The sequence below is a fragment of the Sander lucioperca genome, chromosome 12 (genome assembly GCF_008315115.2).
Source record: "Sander lucioperca isolate FBNREF2018 chromosome 12, SLUC_FBN_1.2, whole genome shotgun sequence".
Lineage (NCBI taxonomy): Eukaryota > Metazoa > Chordata > Actinopteri > Perciformes > Percidae > Sander > Sander lucioperca.
In genome coordinates, this window is record NC_050184.1 from 4,118,630 (window position 1) to 4,137,285 (window position 18,656).

Consider the following 18,656-nt stretch of genomic DNA (forward strand, 5'->3'; position numbering starts at 1 on the left):
AAATGCAAAAAAATGAAAACGAAAATGCCACTGTCTCGTGTTTTCTATGTATTTCATACATACAAATAAAATGATGATTGTACAGAATCTTCTTCCTGTGGATATTATTTAAGACAGAAATCAATGAAATCTCAACCCGATTATATCAAACACAAAAAAAGGGAAACCAGACATCTTTAAGAGGGGGCAGGGCAGTTTTTTTGTTAGGTCATGATTAGAGTTTATAATGTAAAGATGATCGACATAAATCAAGTCCTAATCTGAATACTTCATCATAATAAAATATATATAAAAAAAAGCAATTCATCATTAAGGGGGCCTTAAATCCATATCATTACATTTGCATGGAATTAAGTAATCTAAATGCTTGGCAAAGCTGTTATACAGTATGGTGGTATTTTCTGTAGGATTGTAGTACCTAACAGTCACCACACAGAGGCAGCTGGGGATCAAAGAGCTGATTTCATCTCTGCTATACTGAGCTAAAAGTAGGCAGATATACATTATACTTTGAATCACTGGTTTTACAGTTTTTCTAAATCACTTTGGCACAATCATTGAATGACTATTAAACTTCAAATCAAACTATATGATATTTATATGAACACTTGGTCAGTTGTTCACATGACTATAGTCACTTCTCATTGCTTTGGCACAAAAATGTATTGAGTAAGCCTTGCAGATCAAAATAGTTAGCATTCAGTTGCTATTGAATCATATTACTCTCAAATGCAACTATACACATAAATCCCTACATGCAAAATAGAGCAATAACCTGTCACACATACTGTATATTAGATATAGTACATAGTAGTTATGTGGTATTGTTGTAAAAGTTGTCAGATGGATACACTTAGGCTACATTGGGGACAATACAATTTCCCCACTTTTAGAGCAACCAAATGCAAACAGGTGACAGGTTATCACAGCATTGTGTGTGATGCCAAAAGATTTTCCCTCGTTGCATTGCAAGGTAGGATATCAGGTGTGATGTCGATAAAATGTTGTGGCCAGACAGAGAGGAGAGATTGGATGATACATTTGCAGCATATTTTCTTTTTTCTTGCACATTTTTTACAGTATTTCCTGATAATTATGCTGTTGTATATCTTTTTTTCTGTACATGTGTGTACATACAAATGAGAAAGTATAGTGTGTGCCATGGCTGACATCAATACTATTCAGTTGCCTAAATATACAATGTTAGCAACTGGACAATATTACGTGGGTAACTGGGTAACTATCAGTGTCAGTGTCAGTATCAGAGTACACTTTCATTTTACAAGATGTCTTTGCATTTTCACTGTCTTGGTCTAAGCAATGATAAAGGAACAGTTTGTTGTGATGACAATGATTTATTCATAGACGGATTTATTTACATTTGAAACTGGAGTTCATTATTTTTATTGCGTAATCACCTTTTGGAAGTTACATAGAGTGATGTGCTGAATATACCGCGTGGTGTGAGGATAGAGTTTTGAAAACTGTAAGTTTGTTTCAGTAAATGTGCCAAATTGATTGAGAAAAACTGCAATAAAAAGATACTAGATAGATAGATAGATAGATATAAATCAATTAAAATGATAGTACGATAACATGTGACATACAGAAGTTACCCCCCACCCCTTCACAATGCTGCATTGACCCGTTATCCTGGCGGCAGCATCATGACCTTCCCATAGTGCACTGCTTCTCTGTGCCCCCCCGGCCCTCTCCTCTGCCAGCATGGCTGAACATCAGAGAGAGGGAGCGTCAGTACACCCATGGGCTTTATCGGGATCACGTTAGTCTCCTCTCTCTCATTATATAATAGACTAACGCTGTCTGCAACGCAGCAGTTTTCTATTCATTTATCATCAACAGAGTATTTAACAGCAGCAGTGATAAACATTACTGTAAATGTACCATAAGGTTTTCCAAAAGACTGGTTTTAAACTTGTGGCCTAGATGAAACACGGGCACTGCAAAGAAATGAAATAATACACATAAAAACACAGTTAATTCAACAGGATAGGTGCATGTAGAGCACTGGGTGTTATAGGAAAAGAGAGGGAGGGAGGAAGAGAGAGAGAAAGAGAGACATCCCATACAATCAAAATACTGTTTGTTTTGACCATGACCATGTGTTTGGGCTAATTGCAGGCAAACAGCAATATTGTAGCAACTCGTTGGACTGCTTCTGAAGGTCAAATGTCACGATTAAGATTAAGAGTTTATATGAGTCAAAATGATACCAGGAAATGCTATGAGATCATGTTCAGTTCTTTTATCAAGACAGGAAGTAGGAGATACACTCTGAGGTCATTTTTCTAACTTGAAAGCTGTGATAGGCATTTTATCTTTGGCATCACTGGGGAAATAACCCATAATAACCTTTCAGTAAATTGTAATTCAAGTGCTCTGAGAGAAAACTAGACTTCTGCTGCTCTTCTTGGCTCTGTTTTCAGGCTTTAGAAAATCTAGCCTGTGACGAGAGACTTTGGCCAATCAAAGGTCATTTCAGAGAGAGAGATCGTTCCTATTGGCTGTTCTACAAATGCAGATGTGCATGCTTGTCCCTTCAGATGGTGAAAGCCCAATTGAATGGCGGAAAACCCTGCAGAAACAGTTGCTATTACAGCATTGGCAACAACTGCCAACACTGCAGAGCAAACCCAAAACAGGAAGACAGACTTCTCAAAGAGAGTCTAAAGAGGAGCCTGACATAAACGCAATAAAACATGTGTCAATATCGGCGAAGCGTTTCATAGAATGAGAGAAAATGTTACTATCAGTTTAGCCCTCTGGTCTGATCCTAAGGTAGCATTTGAAAAGAGATGATTTTGTGTGTGTGTGTGTGTGTGTGTGTGTGTGTGTGTGTGTGTGTGTGTGTGTGTGTGTGTGTGTGTGTATGTGTGTAGAGCAGACACTTTGTATAAACTCTATCCTCATCATTGGATTACAGCTCTGTAAGCTCTGCAATCATCCACCCATGTGGCGGCATTTACCATCATATCATCATTATCATCATCATCATACCTTCACACACACACATACACACACACACAAACAGCGATATTAATAAGATATATTTTATCTGTTTAAAACTGCTTAATATTCATATAAGTAATTTTTTTTTTTTTTTTTTAAATGTACTCATAATTCTTAGTTTTGTAAACAGTTGTCCAATATCCGTTTTATTTCCCCTGAATGGTTTTTATATTCAATATATATAGTGATAATGTAGTATTGTATGTCAAGTTTTTATTTTTATTTTGAATGCACCACAATGTAATTTCTTTGTCTTGATCAAACACACACACAGCAATTGAATAGCAACTTAATTTGCATTTAAACCCAGGCAAATGTTGAAATGATGTCATTTTTGGATTTGCATCCTGCTGTTGTTCCAGCTGGAAAGTCAAGTGTTTTTCATTGGTTGCTCTGCAGAAGCACTTGTATCAGTGGGGATCAGTGGGTGGGTGATAACAGACTCCCAGTCTGCAGGGATTACAGTGTGTTGTGTCCGACGGGTTATATTTAGCAGGCTAACAGTCATACTTCACAGTGCGGTCGTCCTGCCGAGCTGGCCAGGTGCCAATGGGCCCAGTGTTGGTGTCATTGCAGAGATCAGTGCAGAGAAAATCCACTGAGGTTTCATAACAAAGTGCCAGCAGCCAATCAAAGCTGCTGTCAGGTAGAGCTGCAGTGACAGCTCAGTTAATGCCTCAGCAGCCCTGATACTGCAGAGAGACAGACGCCGCAGAAAACAGTAACACAAAAGTATGGCTTGGAGCCATATGGTGGCTTTTGTTGCGTAAAAAGTGAACCAGACACCATAACAGCCACAAATCTAAACCGCAATCCAAATCCAACATTTCATCACTGTGAGATTTTCCAAACATAGTCTACTGTCAATGCAGGCCAAACAAGCAGTGTACATAGTTAGATTTCTATAATCCTAATGGATACCTAACTTTTTACAACTGGATTGAAAATGTTTAAAAGTACTACCCTGTGGTAAAATAAAATCAACTTCATGGCTTTGTGAAAACCTACTTTTGACAATATTTAAAAAAAAATAAAAAAAAATAAGAGAGAGAGAGAGAAAAAAGAAATGGTGACCAGGTAAGTAATTTAAATGCACTCTTTATTCATCTTGATTTGAAACAATGTTATACAATAATGGCCTTGTACATTATACCATTTATGGTCGGTATATTTACATTTTTGTAAACTACAGCGTGATGAGACTGGCTTTACACGTCATTACGTATTCCCGTCTGGGCCAATGAGAGCTGAGGAGGGCGTAAAGCGGTCTCGCGCCGGGTAAAAGGATTTGACAGTTGCTGGTCTCGAGCTCAGAGCTGAGCTGATCCTCCAGTTGAATTCCTCAGTGGGAAGGAGACCATGGCGGCGGCTGCTGCCTGCGGCCAGCACAGCGCTGCGATAACGGCCGCCGTTAGCGGCAAAAAGACGCATAGTAACAGGGAACACAGTCGGAGGAACCGGGAGAACTCTCGCCGGAGACAAGCCGCTCTTTTATTTCTTAGTAACATCTCCCTGGACGGACGACCAGTCCAGAGTAGTTCAGCCGTGCATGTAGGAAGTCGCCACCACAAAGAGACCGACTTGGAGGGAGCCGACCCTGGCAATGGCAGCTACGGAACATTCTCCGGTTTGGCAGCGGCCGCGAACTCCGGGAATGTCAACCCCTCCCCAGCACCGAGGACAGGACTCCTCAACATACCGCCAATTCTCGTCCTGCCGTCGGACACAGAGTTCAACGATGTGGGGAGCGCGGAGGTGCTGCTTGAGTGCTGCAGAGGCTCGTTCCCTTCACCAGGGAACAGTAACCTGCCCTCGTCGTCCCCATCCAACACCAGCCTGCTACCGTCGCCGCAGGGACCGCGGAAGTCTTCCACACTGCTGTCAGTTCATAGCTGCAACTCTGTTTCCTCCTCAGAGCCGCGACAGAGGTGAGCGACACACAGCTGTGTTTGTGTTTTTGTGCATTCTTTTGTGGCTGCAGTGCATGCCCCTTGAAACAGCACGGCTAGCTGAAAGTTTGAGGAAGGAGATTGTTTATAGGTAGGCTAGACTCGACTGTGGCTGGTCCTGGTCCATCTCGCTAAGACGGGTTCAACATTGGCACCAGTCGCCAGCCAAAATGCTGGTAGATGTAGATTTGCTTCACTCACCACCAGCCAAAAAAACAATGGTAATCTATTGAGTGGCTGGTAAAATTGAAACCTTCACTAGCCATTTGATTGGTGGACGAAATAGTTCATTTTGAACCCTGCTTTGATGCCTTAAGTCCTTGGTCCCAGTGAAATTATAGGACACTTACAACCAAGGGCATAACTTTAGGTTTAACATTTTATTTTTGCGGGGGGGGGGGTTGAGATCTTTTGAGCAAAATTGAAATTTTGAGCATATCAAACACTTCATTTCCTGCATTCTGGTGAATTTTTCTGCAACACTTTGTGCCTTTTCTAAATCAATTAACGGTACACATGTCTTTAATTATGTAAAGGAAATTATTAGTAGACATTTGGGGGGTTGGACTGGCCAGTTTTGATTATTGAAGGGGTTGTAATGCATTAGAGCCCGACCGATAAAGGATTTTTAAGGCCGATAGCGATACAAATATTTGGCGATTTAAAAATCCGATATTCTGATATATTTAAAAAATAATAATCCAGAAACGCGTAACAAAACATAAACACATTTCCCTAACATTAGTTATTTGTAGTTATTAATGAGTCCTTACTAAACTAATATGATAATGCAGTTTAAAAATAAACTTGTTTGTTTTATTGTCACAACAGGACAGAGGAACATCAAAATATATTAAAGTTCTGATAAATAAAATGTATAAAAATACAAACTTAAGATATGAAACTTAAAGTCCTTTGAACAAAAACACAATAACAAAAAAAAAGAAAAAAAAAGTTGCCAACAGGGACGTTGTAGAGCGCCCTCTAGTGGACATACTGTGCAACGCCAACACTCATAACGTGGTTGAAAGGTGTTTCGTCTAGAGATACACCGATTACAACTTTCTAGGCCGATTCTGATTTTCTTTGAGTTAGGCCAGCCGATACCGATTTTAGCCGATTCCGATTTCATTTTTTCTAACCACTTTACAGCACACACAAATATTTATTTTCTATCTTTTCTTTAATAGAACATTTTGCACAGAACATAGAACATTTTTTGAACAGATAATGGATCACTATAAAATACAACTATATAAATTACTCCCGGTGTGGGAAATTCACACACATCTAAAGTGCAATGTTAGAACCATTTCCTTCTTTTCACATCCAATATCCAACTAAAAAAATTTGATTTTGGTTTTTGGCATTGTCCCTCCACGCCCTACTTTTTCCTTGCAGGTGTTGCATATTGCAAACTTGTTATCTTCTGCACACACGCTGAAGAATTTCCAAACAGCTTGTTGCAGGCATGTTGCAGGTTATTTCACGAGGTTCCCTACATGTGCGATAATAGCACCGACACGCGCTTCACACCGCGAGCGGGTAAAGTTGAGAGAAAGGAAAAAGAGACTGTGCTGTCGTGTCCGTGCGTCGTTGAGAACTGTAACTCGTATAACTTATGTTGTCAGTTAATTGTCGCGTTGACCGGCATGAAATTGGCATATGTCAGACTGACCTACCGGTCGCCGGTAGGTCAGTGGCCGAGCACGTGAAAACCGGCCAATTCCGGTCACCGGCCGGTCTATCGGTGCATCTCTAGTTTCGTCCGTTTTTATTTTTTAAATATTAATTTATCGGCCATTATAAATGCCGATACCGATAGTTTGGAAAATGCCTAATATCGGCCGATAATACCCCGCCTAGGTTCAACGTTTCTCTGTATCCACAGTTACTATTACCTACCTGTCTAGAGCTCAAACTGAACTCAGATCATTTACTGTAGGCTATGTAAATGTACTGAGTCATGTCCTGAGTCACTACAGCCTGCATGCTCAGGTGATGACTCCTGAGGAAAATGTCTCATGAATTACATGACTAATGCCAGTTGACTTTGGTGGTGGTGTGGATTATTAAAGTGAAGGACCACCTTTAGGCTATAGCTACAAGAAAATGTTCATGTCACCTTTTGTGAAAGATGACTCATGTTGGCCTGTGCTCATTGTTGCTGTCATAATGAAAATGAGAGAGTAACTGTTAAACCACTGGGTAGGAACCTCCATACATCTAAAGACTAAACTGTGTCCATAACAATGGGTGTAGAAACCTGTTGCGTGCTGGGTCAGATCCCTTTGGTCCTGTTTACTTAGGGCGTTTTCACACATACCTCATTTGGTCCAGACTTTCGGACTTTTCAGTTTGATCCGAACCAAAATTAGAGGTGTGAAACCTCCCCCGGACCACGGTCCGGATCAAAAGACCAAATTTTGGTCCGACCAAAAGAGGTGGTGTCGGTCCGGACCAAACTGAACCATGGTCCGGTTCGTTTACAGTGTGAAAGCATTTTTTGGATGGTTCGGACCAAATAGAAGAAGCTCTGGCAGGCTCTCCTTGTGTCACAAGACCGGGGAATAGCTCTTTTAAGGAATAGCTTGGTGCTTAGTGTGTAGGCTACATGAGAGAATGAGAGTGACGGTGAATGCGCTCAGAGCAGACAGCTGTCGGCTATCAGAGCAGAGAATACATCAGCAGTTTATTTGTTAAGTGGTAGTAAATGTACAGTGTAGGTTTCCGTTTGTCTCTGAATAAATTCTCCAAAAAGTTCCAGTGTCTTGCTTCTCAACATCACAACAAAACAAAAAGAGCCGCGGCAGTAGGGGAGAGCAGCAGTCAGCTGAAAAAACTCCGACACAGAGAGAGGAGACGAGAGGACGGGGAAGCCTGTCTACAAACCAATCAATTATAAGTATCTGGAGACGCAGCTCACGTATGTGATGACAGCAGGACGTAGTTTTGTCACGTATAGATCTTTAGTGCGCTTGCATAACTGCAGTGTGAAACCAAAACTTACAACTTTCAAATGTATACAATGTAACAAAAACATGAACCTTGGTCCGAACCTTGGTTCGGACTTTCATGTGTGAAAACGCCCTTATTCTGATCGGATGTTGTCTCGTTTAAATCACGATTTTAAATAGGCAGTGTGCGTAATAGTTTAGACAAAGTCAAACCAACATTTACTTTCATTTTACAATAATAGTAATCTAGTCATTATTGTTTTGATCAATCCGTTATTCCTTAAAATAAGAAAATGTCTTCAAATTGCTTTTGTCTTGACTAACTTGTCTTCTTTAGGTATTGATCAATCACTTTATTTATTTGTCGCATGAAATCGTATAACAATTACAATTTCAGTCAAATGTAATCTGTCAGCTCCTTCAATTTAATCATTAAAAAGAGTGATAGTAAAATAGTGTATATTTTGATTTAAATAGTATTGCATTTGAGAACTTATTTGAGACATATTTTGTCCATTTCTCATAATATGTTTGTATGATAATATGTTTATACTCTTACTTAAATGTGTAGGTTTACTTTAAATGAGTGTTTTCCTCTAGAGCTCTAAAACTCTGAGTCGTTTTTTCAAGACTTGTAAATTCGCTTTATCTTAACATCAACATAGCATGAGTAGTTATAAAAAAGTTGGACTGAAAAGTATCTGCAGGTAGAGAGTTTGAATGCCACGACCCTCCACTTCCCCCTTTTGCAAAAGCACAAACCCAAACTTGCCTTGTTGAACTTCCATATTTTTGGTATCTCTTAGAAACAACGTAAGAATACCAATCATAGGTTTATTCTCAGCCTTGTTAATGACTTTGAGCTTGGTTGTATATGCAGTCTGATAGGAAACATTTTAAAAGTAATACCCTGCTGCTGGAGTAGCTGGCGGCTTTGTAGAGGGGAAGTGAACTGATGACAGTTTAAAACCACTAACCAACAACATGAAGTCAAGATGTTTTCTGTGGCACAGTAGTCTCGCATTGCCAGACCTTCCTCCACAGCACCGCGGAGGATTAATCACGATTAATTGCACATTTTACCTCGATAATGATAAATGAACGATAATTAATCACATTGTTCTAAATAAGCTTTTCTGAAGCCCAAATGTTTCCAGACGATGGACACTGTGTTTTTTTTTTGCCACAAGTTGCTTAGTTGACTCACGCTGTGTTTGAGTTATCCTCCATTATGCTTTCCGTGCGGCTGACTGGTCCCGAAGTCACGTGCCTACTGCCTACACACACAGTAGAATGTTTTTAAGGAGAAAGTAGGCCTATCAACCGGAATAAATTATCGGAATTAGCGTCATGGGAAAAATACGTCGATAACAGCTTCTGAATTTCTACGTCGATACATTTTCGATTAATTGTCCAGCACTAGCGCTAAGCGCCGGACGAAGGTAACGGCGCCTCTGCAAATTAGCCTCCGGAAGAAACTTGTTTTGGTGGAACGTGTGTACGTTCAAAAGTTGTTTCAGTCGTGCTACAGAAAACTCAGATTGGACAGATAGTCTAGCTAGCTGTCTGGATTTACCCTGCAGAGATCTGAGGAGCAGTTAACCATAGTCCTCAGAAATCCACCAGAGTTTAAAATTACAACACAAATAAAGAGGAAGGTAACGGACATCCCATGAATGAAAATTGATCGATATAGACTAGTGGCACAGTAACCCAGAATCATTGTCATTTGGGACAGTAACTGCAGTAACTCAGGATTAGTTTGGATTTTCTCTGCGGAGAAATTCCGACACATAGAGGCAGATATGTGCTGACTGAGAACAGGAGGATGCAACGGGAAAAGAGTAAGAGATCCATTTAATAAATATTAACTGTGTGAATGTGGTTTAAGTGACAGAGTGTGTTTGGATGAAGCGTATTCATCTGGCGGCGGTTCACACTTGCAAGCACTTGTGTGAGTGCTGATGGATGGATGAGCTTAGTCATCACGTTGGCAGCGTGTCAAACCCAGAGAATGTCAGCCACGCTGAGATAAACACTGCTTAACCTATTTACCGCTAACAACAGGCCAGGAAATTAGCGGCAGATAACAGCTCATCAGTCAGACTGCTGCACGATCCGTCAGTAACAGCTCCTGCTCTGGGACTTGATTTAGTTTGTTTACTGTCTGTGATGCTGCATGTATACAGTATTTCATTGCTTTTTTATGCTAAGATGGTTGTTGTCAGTGTTACTAACTAGTGTAAATTCACACAAGAAGACTTTGCAATGTGAGGTTTGAAAAAATGTGTTAATTTGCAAAGGACGGAAACTTATTATTATTGATCTAGCAATTTTCTTTAAACAAATTGATAAGTTTATAAAAGGTCAGAAAATACTGAAAAATGGCTATCAAAATTTCTGTTTTCAAATTGCTTGTTTCACAATAGTCCAAAACCACATAATATCTAAGATATTCAATTTACAGCGAAAAGAGAGAGAATCAGGATATTAGTACCTAGTAGATATAAGCGGGAGCCCTAATTTATTTATTTTAAAAACATTAAAGCCAAGCAGCTCGAATCAGTATATAAAGGCAATTTTTGGTTAAAACAAGACTCAATGATTCATTGGTTATCGAAAGAAGTTGCAATTTAATTTTCTGTTGACCGACTAATCGATTAATGGACAAATTATATAAATGTAACGATCAGCCTGTATCAGCAGATATTCTTTTTTTTAAATGAATTAGGGCTGCAGCTATTGATTATTTAAGTAGCCGAGTATTCTACAGATTATTTAGATTAATCCGATAAGAAATATATTTGTTTTATTAAAGAGCAATAGCAAATGTACAAAAGAGAAAATAAAACCGGTGTCCTAAAAAGAACAACTAACCCAATCAGCTAACCAGCTCTGTGTGACCGCAGTGTGTGAGCTCCCCACTCAACTGGCGGTGTGGGTCCCCGCGTTTTGCATCATCCAGCGGGCTTTTGCAGGCGGGTGAGCAGGGAGTTTTCATTTGATGTCATACTTACGTTAACGTTACTAGGCATCGGAACCGGTTAAAAAAATAACGATTTCAATGGAATCGTTTGAAAATTTGGTTTCAAATCCGATCATCGGTACCAAATTGAGTTTTGGTTTCCATAGCGGCCGCCGTACTTCCAGGCACTTGTTGTGTTGCAGGCACAGTAAGCGGCGCTCTAGTGTGGATTTATTTTACTTTGAAAAGCCCGGTAAAACTGTAAATAAAATGTTCCTCCTATCTGTGAAATAAGCGTAAACATTGTAATTTCCCTTGCGGGATTAAAAAAAGTATAAATTATTTTTATAATTATTATCATGTGATCCATTTCAACTCCACCTCTCGAAGAATTGAGAATCATAATAACCGGAATCAAAAGGAAGAATCGAAATTGGAATCAGAATTGTTAAAATCCAAACGATGCGCAACCCTAAACGTTACCTTGTGTTGGCTCTGCTCCGTGGGCTGGGTGCCTAACCCTTAGACTGGATGCTGAAGCACTGACGTTGCGCTACTGTGGTAAGCTAATTGGGTTTACAATGGAAATGCTGTACTCTCTTCGCCCCTTGCTCCTCCTATTTCTGAAGTGCAGTTTCTTGTCTCTTATTGGCAGACATTTATGCACATACCAATATATTTGTAATTGGCTAATTAGGCCGAATTAACCGATTTATCGGATTGACTGGTATTTTACAACCTGGAGGTTGATGTAAACTGTATTTAGATTACAAAGTCATAAATATGTTAACTTCCATATGTCATATGGTATCAGGGCTAAATGTTTTTCATAATTAATGGCGTGTTCCAGGCAACCCGTGACCCGTGTTTTCACAACCTTCTACCCGTGAAAGTGCCCGTAATTTACTACCCGTGAACTTGTACCAGATCGTTGTACTCCCAGTTACAGTTTTTGACATCACACACACATAAACAACAATAGCGACCCCTGTTGATGCTGTACAGACGCCGGTGATTAACGGTGATAAAAGGTGAAAGAAATAGACGTAAATAGGCAACGTAAAGTAATTCCGCGCATTGTAATTAAAACAATACACATACGATTGTGTACTACTACAGGTTATGTTTATTAAATGAAGCCCAAAGTATGTCGCCGTATCAGCTAGCACTAGCTAACGTCAACCTTAGGTAGCAGCTAGCTAACGTTAGGTAGCCTAACCTGAACCCTGCCAACGGCACAATGTTTAGGTAGCCAGCTTTGACGGTGTGCCAAATGTCATTATTTTTATCATCAGATGCACAAATGTGCTGTACATAAACGTAACTAAACCGACTTTCACTCAATCACAGTTTATCTGGATGATGATGTGCTGGAACGCTACCAAGTCGTGACTTAGGGGCTAAAAATTGTGTCTGGAATGCAGCGTAAAGCTGCTGGTTTCTGTAACAGTGTCTCTGCTGCATTACTGTATTGATGTTGAAATACTGTTACATTTGGACAGTAGCACTGCTGAACCTAATTCTCTATGGAAATCATTAATCTGAATGCTAAAGATCTAGCCAGCTGGTTAAAGAGTAGTCAAGATCAATGGAAGTACATGTCAAGGATAAAGCCTGACAGCCGGCGCGTGACGTCAGGCATTGTCCCTCACTTTTCCCTCTCTGTGTCTTGTCGTTCTCAAACTCTGTCCGCTTCGGGAAACGACAACTAACTTCGAGCTAGCGAGCTACACGCTGATAATGTCACGGTTTGAAGAAAATGTGGATGGTGCAACAAGGCAGGCCTGCTTAGTTCTTTCGGGGAATGATTGTAAAGATTTACAAAGAATATGTTTAGGGCATTTCCTCTCTAACGGCGACGTTTTGTGACCGATGGGTGGGATTGTTGTGGACGAAGTACACACGGCGATACACTGGTAAGAGCCAATGAGGTTTAACCACGTATCCGCTAATATAAATAGCTCACGTTACTGTATTGTGTGAACATTTAACTTCATTTTAATATTGTATGTGGCGTTTTCTTTTGCACGGTGCAAACGTTCCACCAAAACCAATTCCTTCCTGAGACTATTTTTAGCAGTGCCATCGTCGCTGCGTCCGGAGCTTAACACCGCCCAAGACCATTGTGATTGGTTTAAGCGTTTTTTTCTCCTATCCCAGAATGTATCAGTGGTGTAGCCAGACTTTCCTCCACAGCGCTGTGAAGATGGCAATGCGAGACTAGTTAAAGAGGGAAAGTGTTTAGAGATTTTGCTGCTAAAGAACCTGCTGCAGCTGGTGTTTCCTCAGCTTTCCTGTGCAGGTTTGCTGGGACCGAAGCAGTTGAATTTAAAAGCAGCCTTCTCCGCACCTGTAAACACTTCCTGGTGTGATGAATTTGGCTGTGGTCAGATACGATCATCAGTCACGCTCTGTTTAGCCTCTCTGTCTGTAACAAGGCTCAGTGTGTGAAGTTGTGCCAGCCAGCTGCTTCATTAGCACACACACACACACACACACACACACACACACACACACACACACACACACACACACACACACACAAACAAACATAAACACATAAACAGTTTAGCTGTTTAACAGATGCTCTTACTGTACAGTGAGTAAGCACACCTGGCTTGTGGTGTACACACTTTGGCTGTAGGTTTTTAAAATACTTTATAGAAATGTTCCTTCGCCATCTTCCAGCCAATCATTTACTTCCTAGCACATTTTTATATTTTTTTATACATTGAAATTAACAGCTGATAAATAATAACTGCAAAACAACAAAACCAGAACAAAAATACAAAACAGAATAGGGCTGAATGATTTGGGGAAAAAGTCTAATCGCGATTTTTCTGCCAGATATTGTGATTTTGTTTTTTTTAAGTTTAGCTAAAGTTCAAAATTCACTGTGTAACAGATAAAACATGTCATGGACCTTTTATAACATGAGACACCATCAGAACTGCTCTATAATATTATGCAGGGATGAGAACATAGATATGAATTGCCAGCATTAGCTGTTTTTCTTTTAATAAGCATGGGACATCTGTGATATGTAACACTATTCCAACTTTATCTACTTGTACTATTCCTACAAATTTATCTTATGAAATAACAGTAAATATAATGGCAAAAAGCGGAATAAGAAATGTTAAACCAAACACTCTACTAAATATTGCACATTCGATACACGATTAGCTAATTCTTTCAAATTGCGATGTCGATTTGAAAACAATTCATCGTTTAGCCCTAAAACGGAACAAAAACCAGCTGCAGGAGGGTTTGAACGTCAGTTGAGTGAATCCTCTTCTTTTATTGTGTAATTGTATTTCCATTGCAAAACCAATTGTGCTTTCATATAAAATGTTTACAATTGTACAAGGTTCCCTCTAACCTGCCGCACTATTAAAAGTATCAATGTTTACATTAAAAATTGCACCAATGCGGCTACATTAATGTACTTTTGCTTCACATGAACACACAATACAGTGCAGCTCTACAGACTCTACTGTCAGTAAGTTTGGAGTGACAGTTCATTCAGATATCTTGAGGTCAGAGGTCAAGGGACCTGTTTTTAAAATAGCCATGCCAGTTTTTCCCTCGCCAAAATGCAGCCTAACTTTGGAGCGTTATTTAACGCCCCTTCCCGACAAGCTAGGACATGGTTGGTACCAGTGGATTCCCTAGGTCTTCTAGTTTTAATATGATACAGTCAGAGCTCCATTCTGGATTTTATGAATCGGTATTGGATCATTCAAATGAAAATCGATTTTAAATTGGAAAAATCAAGTTTTCAAACCCAGCCCTGTTGGTGATATTATGCAATGGGTTCGTGTGCGAGAGAAGTGCTAGAAAAAGAACTCACAGTTCAGGGGACCCACAGGATTTTTTTTTTTTTTTGCTGTTGTACTGTGTCTGCTTTTAGAATTTTGGAACAATGAGATGTTTCTACTAAAGTGGACATTAAACATTCATGAGTTTTATGTAAACTACAACAGCCTCAAACACTTCAGAGGACAAAGGCGTGGATAATACATGCACACATCTGTACTGCATTTAAAGTGAGGACATGATGATGTAACCTCAACAGCCAATGCCTACACTTAACCCTTACTCTAACTTTGGTCTAAACCGAAGTCTAACCATAACCCATAACCCTTAAACTCAAATTTGATGTGCATTTATTAATTCATTATTTATTTTTCCAATAGTACTGATACTACAGTGTGCATGTGTGGCGTGAAGGTAAGCTTGCTGTGCGTGTGTGTGTGTGTGTGTGTGTGTGTGTGTGTGTGCGAATGTGAAATTTAATTATTTTTTTACCCCTTTATCGAATTTTAGACAACATTTTGGTCTTCTCTTTACCCAGGAGCATTTCTTTTTGAACAGGTGCTTAAAATGTTTTGTAGCTCATGAATTGATTATGATTTCCAAGTGTAGCCACTATACTTAAAAAAATACTCAGTCCAGTTTAGTTGGAGATTGGGGGGTGTTATGCTAGTAGGGACTAATATAGCCTCCAGCTGCTAGCCTCAAGCAGAGATGAGGAGTGGGCTACAGAAGGTCTGGGGAATCTTATTGTTTCTAACTCCACACACCCAGAACTTGTAGTCTTCAGAGTAGTCAAAACTACCCCGACTGTGTTAGTAAAAATTTAACAACGTAATGTTTCATTCACACATTCTTGTCACAGCGTAGGAATGCACAGTCCTCTTGCCAGATGACTGACAACTTGTTCGGCTTATATCTAACCAGTGTCGTTAGCTAACTAGCGTTATCCAGTGGCTGCAGCGGGAGCTTCCCAGTCCCTCCAATTATTTTGCGGAGACAAAGCGTTGGCAGCCCCGAACATGGACAATCTGTTTAGCTATCTCCCGGTTTCCGCTGCCGCATCGGTGGGGAGTAAAACAGATAAACAGCAGGCTCTTTGCTGCCGATGGCCCGCTGATTCAGGCATCGCTGTATGTTGTATGGTATCTATGTTTCACAGCGCTGGCGGATCATTTCTGGTTTAAAAACCACTCCATGCAGAGTAGGGAGGTGCAGTTGGAGCATACGCTTAACCCGATCTTACCCCGGTTAAGGTGTATACATGCAGGAATACCCCAGTTACTGAAGGGGTTATCTAGGTCTGTTAACTGGGTTATGAGAACTTTTAACCGTGAGTAAGGTGTTTACATGGCCTTAACCAGAACTTAATGTTTTTCTGACGTAGACCGTCACAGACTCGAGATGTAATGAGGGTTGTTCCTGGTTTAAATTAGGCTTTGGCTTTTCCCCTAATGACATCAGGCCCTGAAGACTCTGAAGTTGCTTATTTGAAAGAGTTGCTGGATGAGCTTCAGGCTCTCTGCGTCATGGTTCATCTAAGGTTCTTCTACTGCCAGGAGGAAATGAAACCAAACAGCAGTTAAAGACTGATAACCCTAAAACAGAAAGAGAAAAAAAAGAGGAAGTGTGGGTCAGCATGACTGAGCTTCTCAGTAAATAACCGACTTTGTCGCTAGATTTAGCGACTTTTCAGACCCCCTTAGCGACTTGTTTTCATAAAAGCGACTAGCGACAAATCGGGTGACTTTCTGCAGAAAAGACGCCAGTATTCTCCGACGAGCACGCAAAGATATTTATCTCTTGTGGCCGCCAAAACAGTCTCCTCTCTCTTCTGTTCTGTGACTGAGGAGCAGCCCCTCCCCTCTCTGTTCTCTCCTCATGAGCAGCAGCACTGAGCAGGCAGGTAGAAGGGGAGGGGGGGACAGGGTGCGGGGGCCGGTGTAGGTAGGAGAGACAGCGGGACGCGACGGGAGACGTGACGCCGCTGAGCTGGCCTGGCCCTGGGCAAGCCAGCCTTCTTTGAGAATTCTTTATCGATCTTTCTCCCTCCCTTTGTAGAATTTATTTTTTTTATTTCAAATATAGGCCACCTAGTAATAATTATAATTTAATATAAATTTCTTTAGTGAGTTTGTGATTATTTGGCTAAAGATTTCTATTTCTTTCAAGGGGGTAAGCTTTGCTTCAGAGCTCAAACCTCCTATGGCGCCATTTTTGATGCTACCAAACGATCACCCGCCGTTAGCATTCCATTGACTGCCATTCATTTTGACGTCACTTTGACAGCTAATAACTTTACATCTGAAGCGTTTAAAGACTCTATTTGTCCATTGTTTATTTCTAAAGAAACACAACAATGTATAAAAGGCTCCATTACCTTGTATCTCACGTTATGGCTCCGTAGCAGACGTTTTTGTAAAAATAGGTAATGATTGTGTCATAACCACGCGACTTACTGTCGCATAGTAGAGGAATTACCGTATAGTACAGGAGAAGCTCGCAGACAGTTTCGACTTACATTAGCTGTTTAAGTTTAATTACTAATGTTAACTAGCATAAAGTAGCAATAATTAGCCTGTGTCCATGTTATTTCTTACATATACCTACGCTCTCCGTCTCTGCAAGATTGGGAGTGATTGAGATTTCTCTTGGCACAGCTACCAGAAGACTTCCAACTTTCAGACAGGTTGCTCCCGTCACATTTACGTCGTCTCTCTCAGTTGGAGGCTGCTCAGTAACGCTCAGCGCTCACCGGAAAAGTGCTTCTGATATCCTTCACTGCTCTCCGTCCAGAGCAACGGGATCTGTTGGTCCATACTGTTTATGATTTCTTTCTATCTACCTTGGTGACACATCCACTAAGCTTTATGCTAATCAATGCGTAATGATGTCACAAATATGCAAATGAGCGTATGACATCATCTAGCTACTTTTAACGACTTTTGGAGCTGGTGCTAGCTACTTTCATCGGAAAAGTGTTGGCAACACTGAAAATTACCACCAACCGGGGAACTGAAGCTCTGTTCACACTGGCTCCGTTTTACATGTATTGTTATTAGCAGAATATCTCCATGATTTTAATCTTGTCCTCATTAGTCACATCATTCAGTTTTACTGACACCAAGCTCCTATACCAGTTTTGACTCCAGCCTGTTACCTGCTGTTAAATGGCTAGCAAAACCAATGCTTGAATTGTTACTGAACTGCTGCTTTAAGTAGTATTAACTCAGCTGATACCAACCCCAAACTTAGAAATGTGTAGCTGATACACTCAAACCTGCAGGGAGGCATGCACATCTCTCATACATCTCTCAATACAATAGGCAGCAAATAAGTATATTAAAGTTTAAAAAGACTGGTATGTATAGTGGGCTGTATGACAAAAAAATGTATCACAGTATTTTTTAAGATTCTGGCGGTTTTACGGTTTATTACGGTATTTTTTTTCTTTTGCTTGACTGGGCCTTTATTTAGGTTTTATAATGGCTTATTCTACTGTCAGTACATAGAACATAAAAGAATGTCATGAGCAGTCGAACCACGAATGCCGTGCAACCTGTAACCAGTAACATAGCTCAAACACGGCGTTCGTGATTCGACTGCTCATGACTGTTTTCTAAGATGGCGCCCCGAATGTAAACACGAACGTAACTGTCTTTATAATCTATCTTTTTAATAAACTGTCTGTACGCAAAGTTCTCAACGCTTCGGTTTGCATGTAGGGACCCTCATTATGCTACTGTTTAAGTGTGCTGCTATTTTGAGCCTTGTTAGTGGTATAAAATAGTGATTTACCAAGTCCCCCGAAAGCTAGCGGTAGCTTGTTTAAAGCTAGAGATGCATTCGATTAGCATGCAAACATGTCCCAGAGAACGTTCGACTCGGTACAAATATGTTATTAACTCCTAGGTTCATTTTGCACCGGAATTGTCCTTT

The 18,656-nt window shown here is 40.3% G+C and overlaps 1 protein-coding gene across 2 annotated transcripts in view; it reads left to right on the forward strand.

Moving 5' to 3' along the window:
- The first annotated feature begins 4,303 nt into the window (after positions 1-4,303).
- Positions 4,304-18,656, forward strand: part of cables2b (Cdk5 and Abl enzyme substrate 2b) — a 44,550-nt gene continuing 30,197 nt past the window's right edge. Inside the window, exon 1 of one of the 2 annotated variants that reach the window (XM_036008164.1) lies at positions 4,304-4,958. In XM_036008164.1, coding sequence (XP_035864057.1) covers positions 4,390-4,958 — 569 coding nt within the window. In that variant the 5' untranslated portion in view covers positions 4,304-4,389. The remainder of the gene's footprint in view (positions 4,959-18,656) is intronic. The other variant, XM_036008163.1, reaches the window with a different exon arrangement.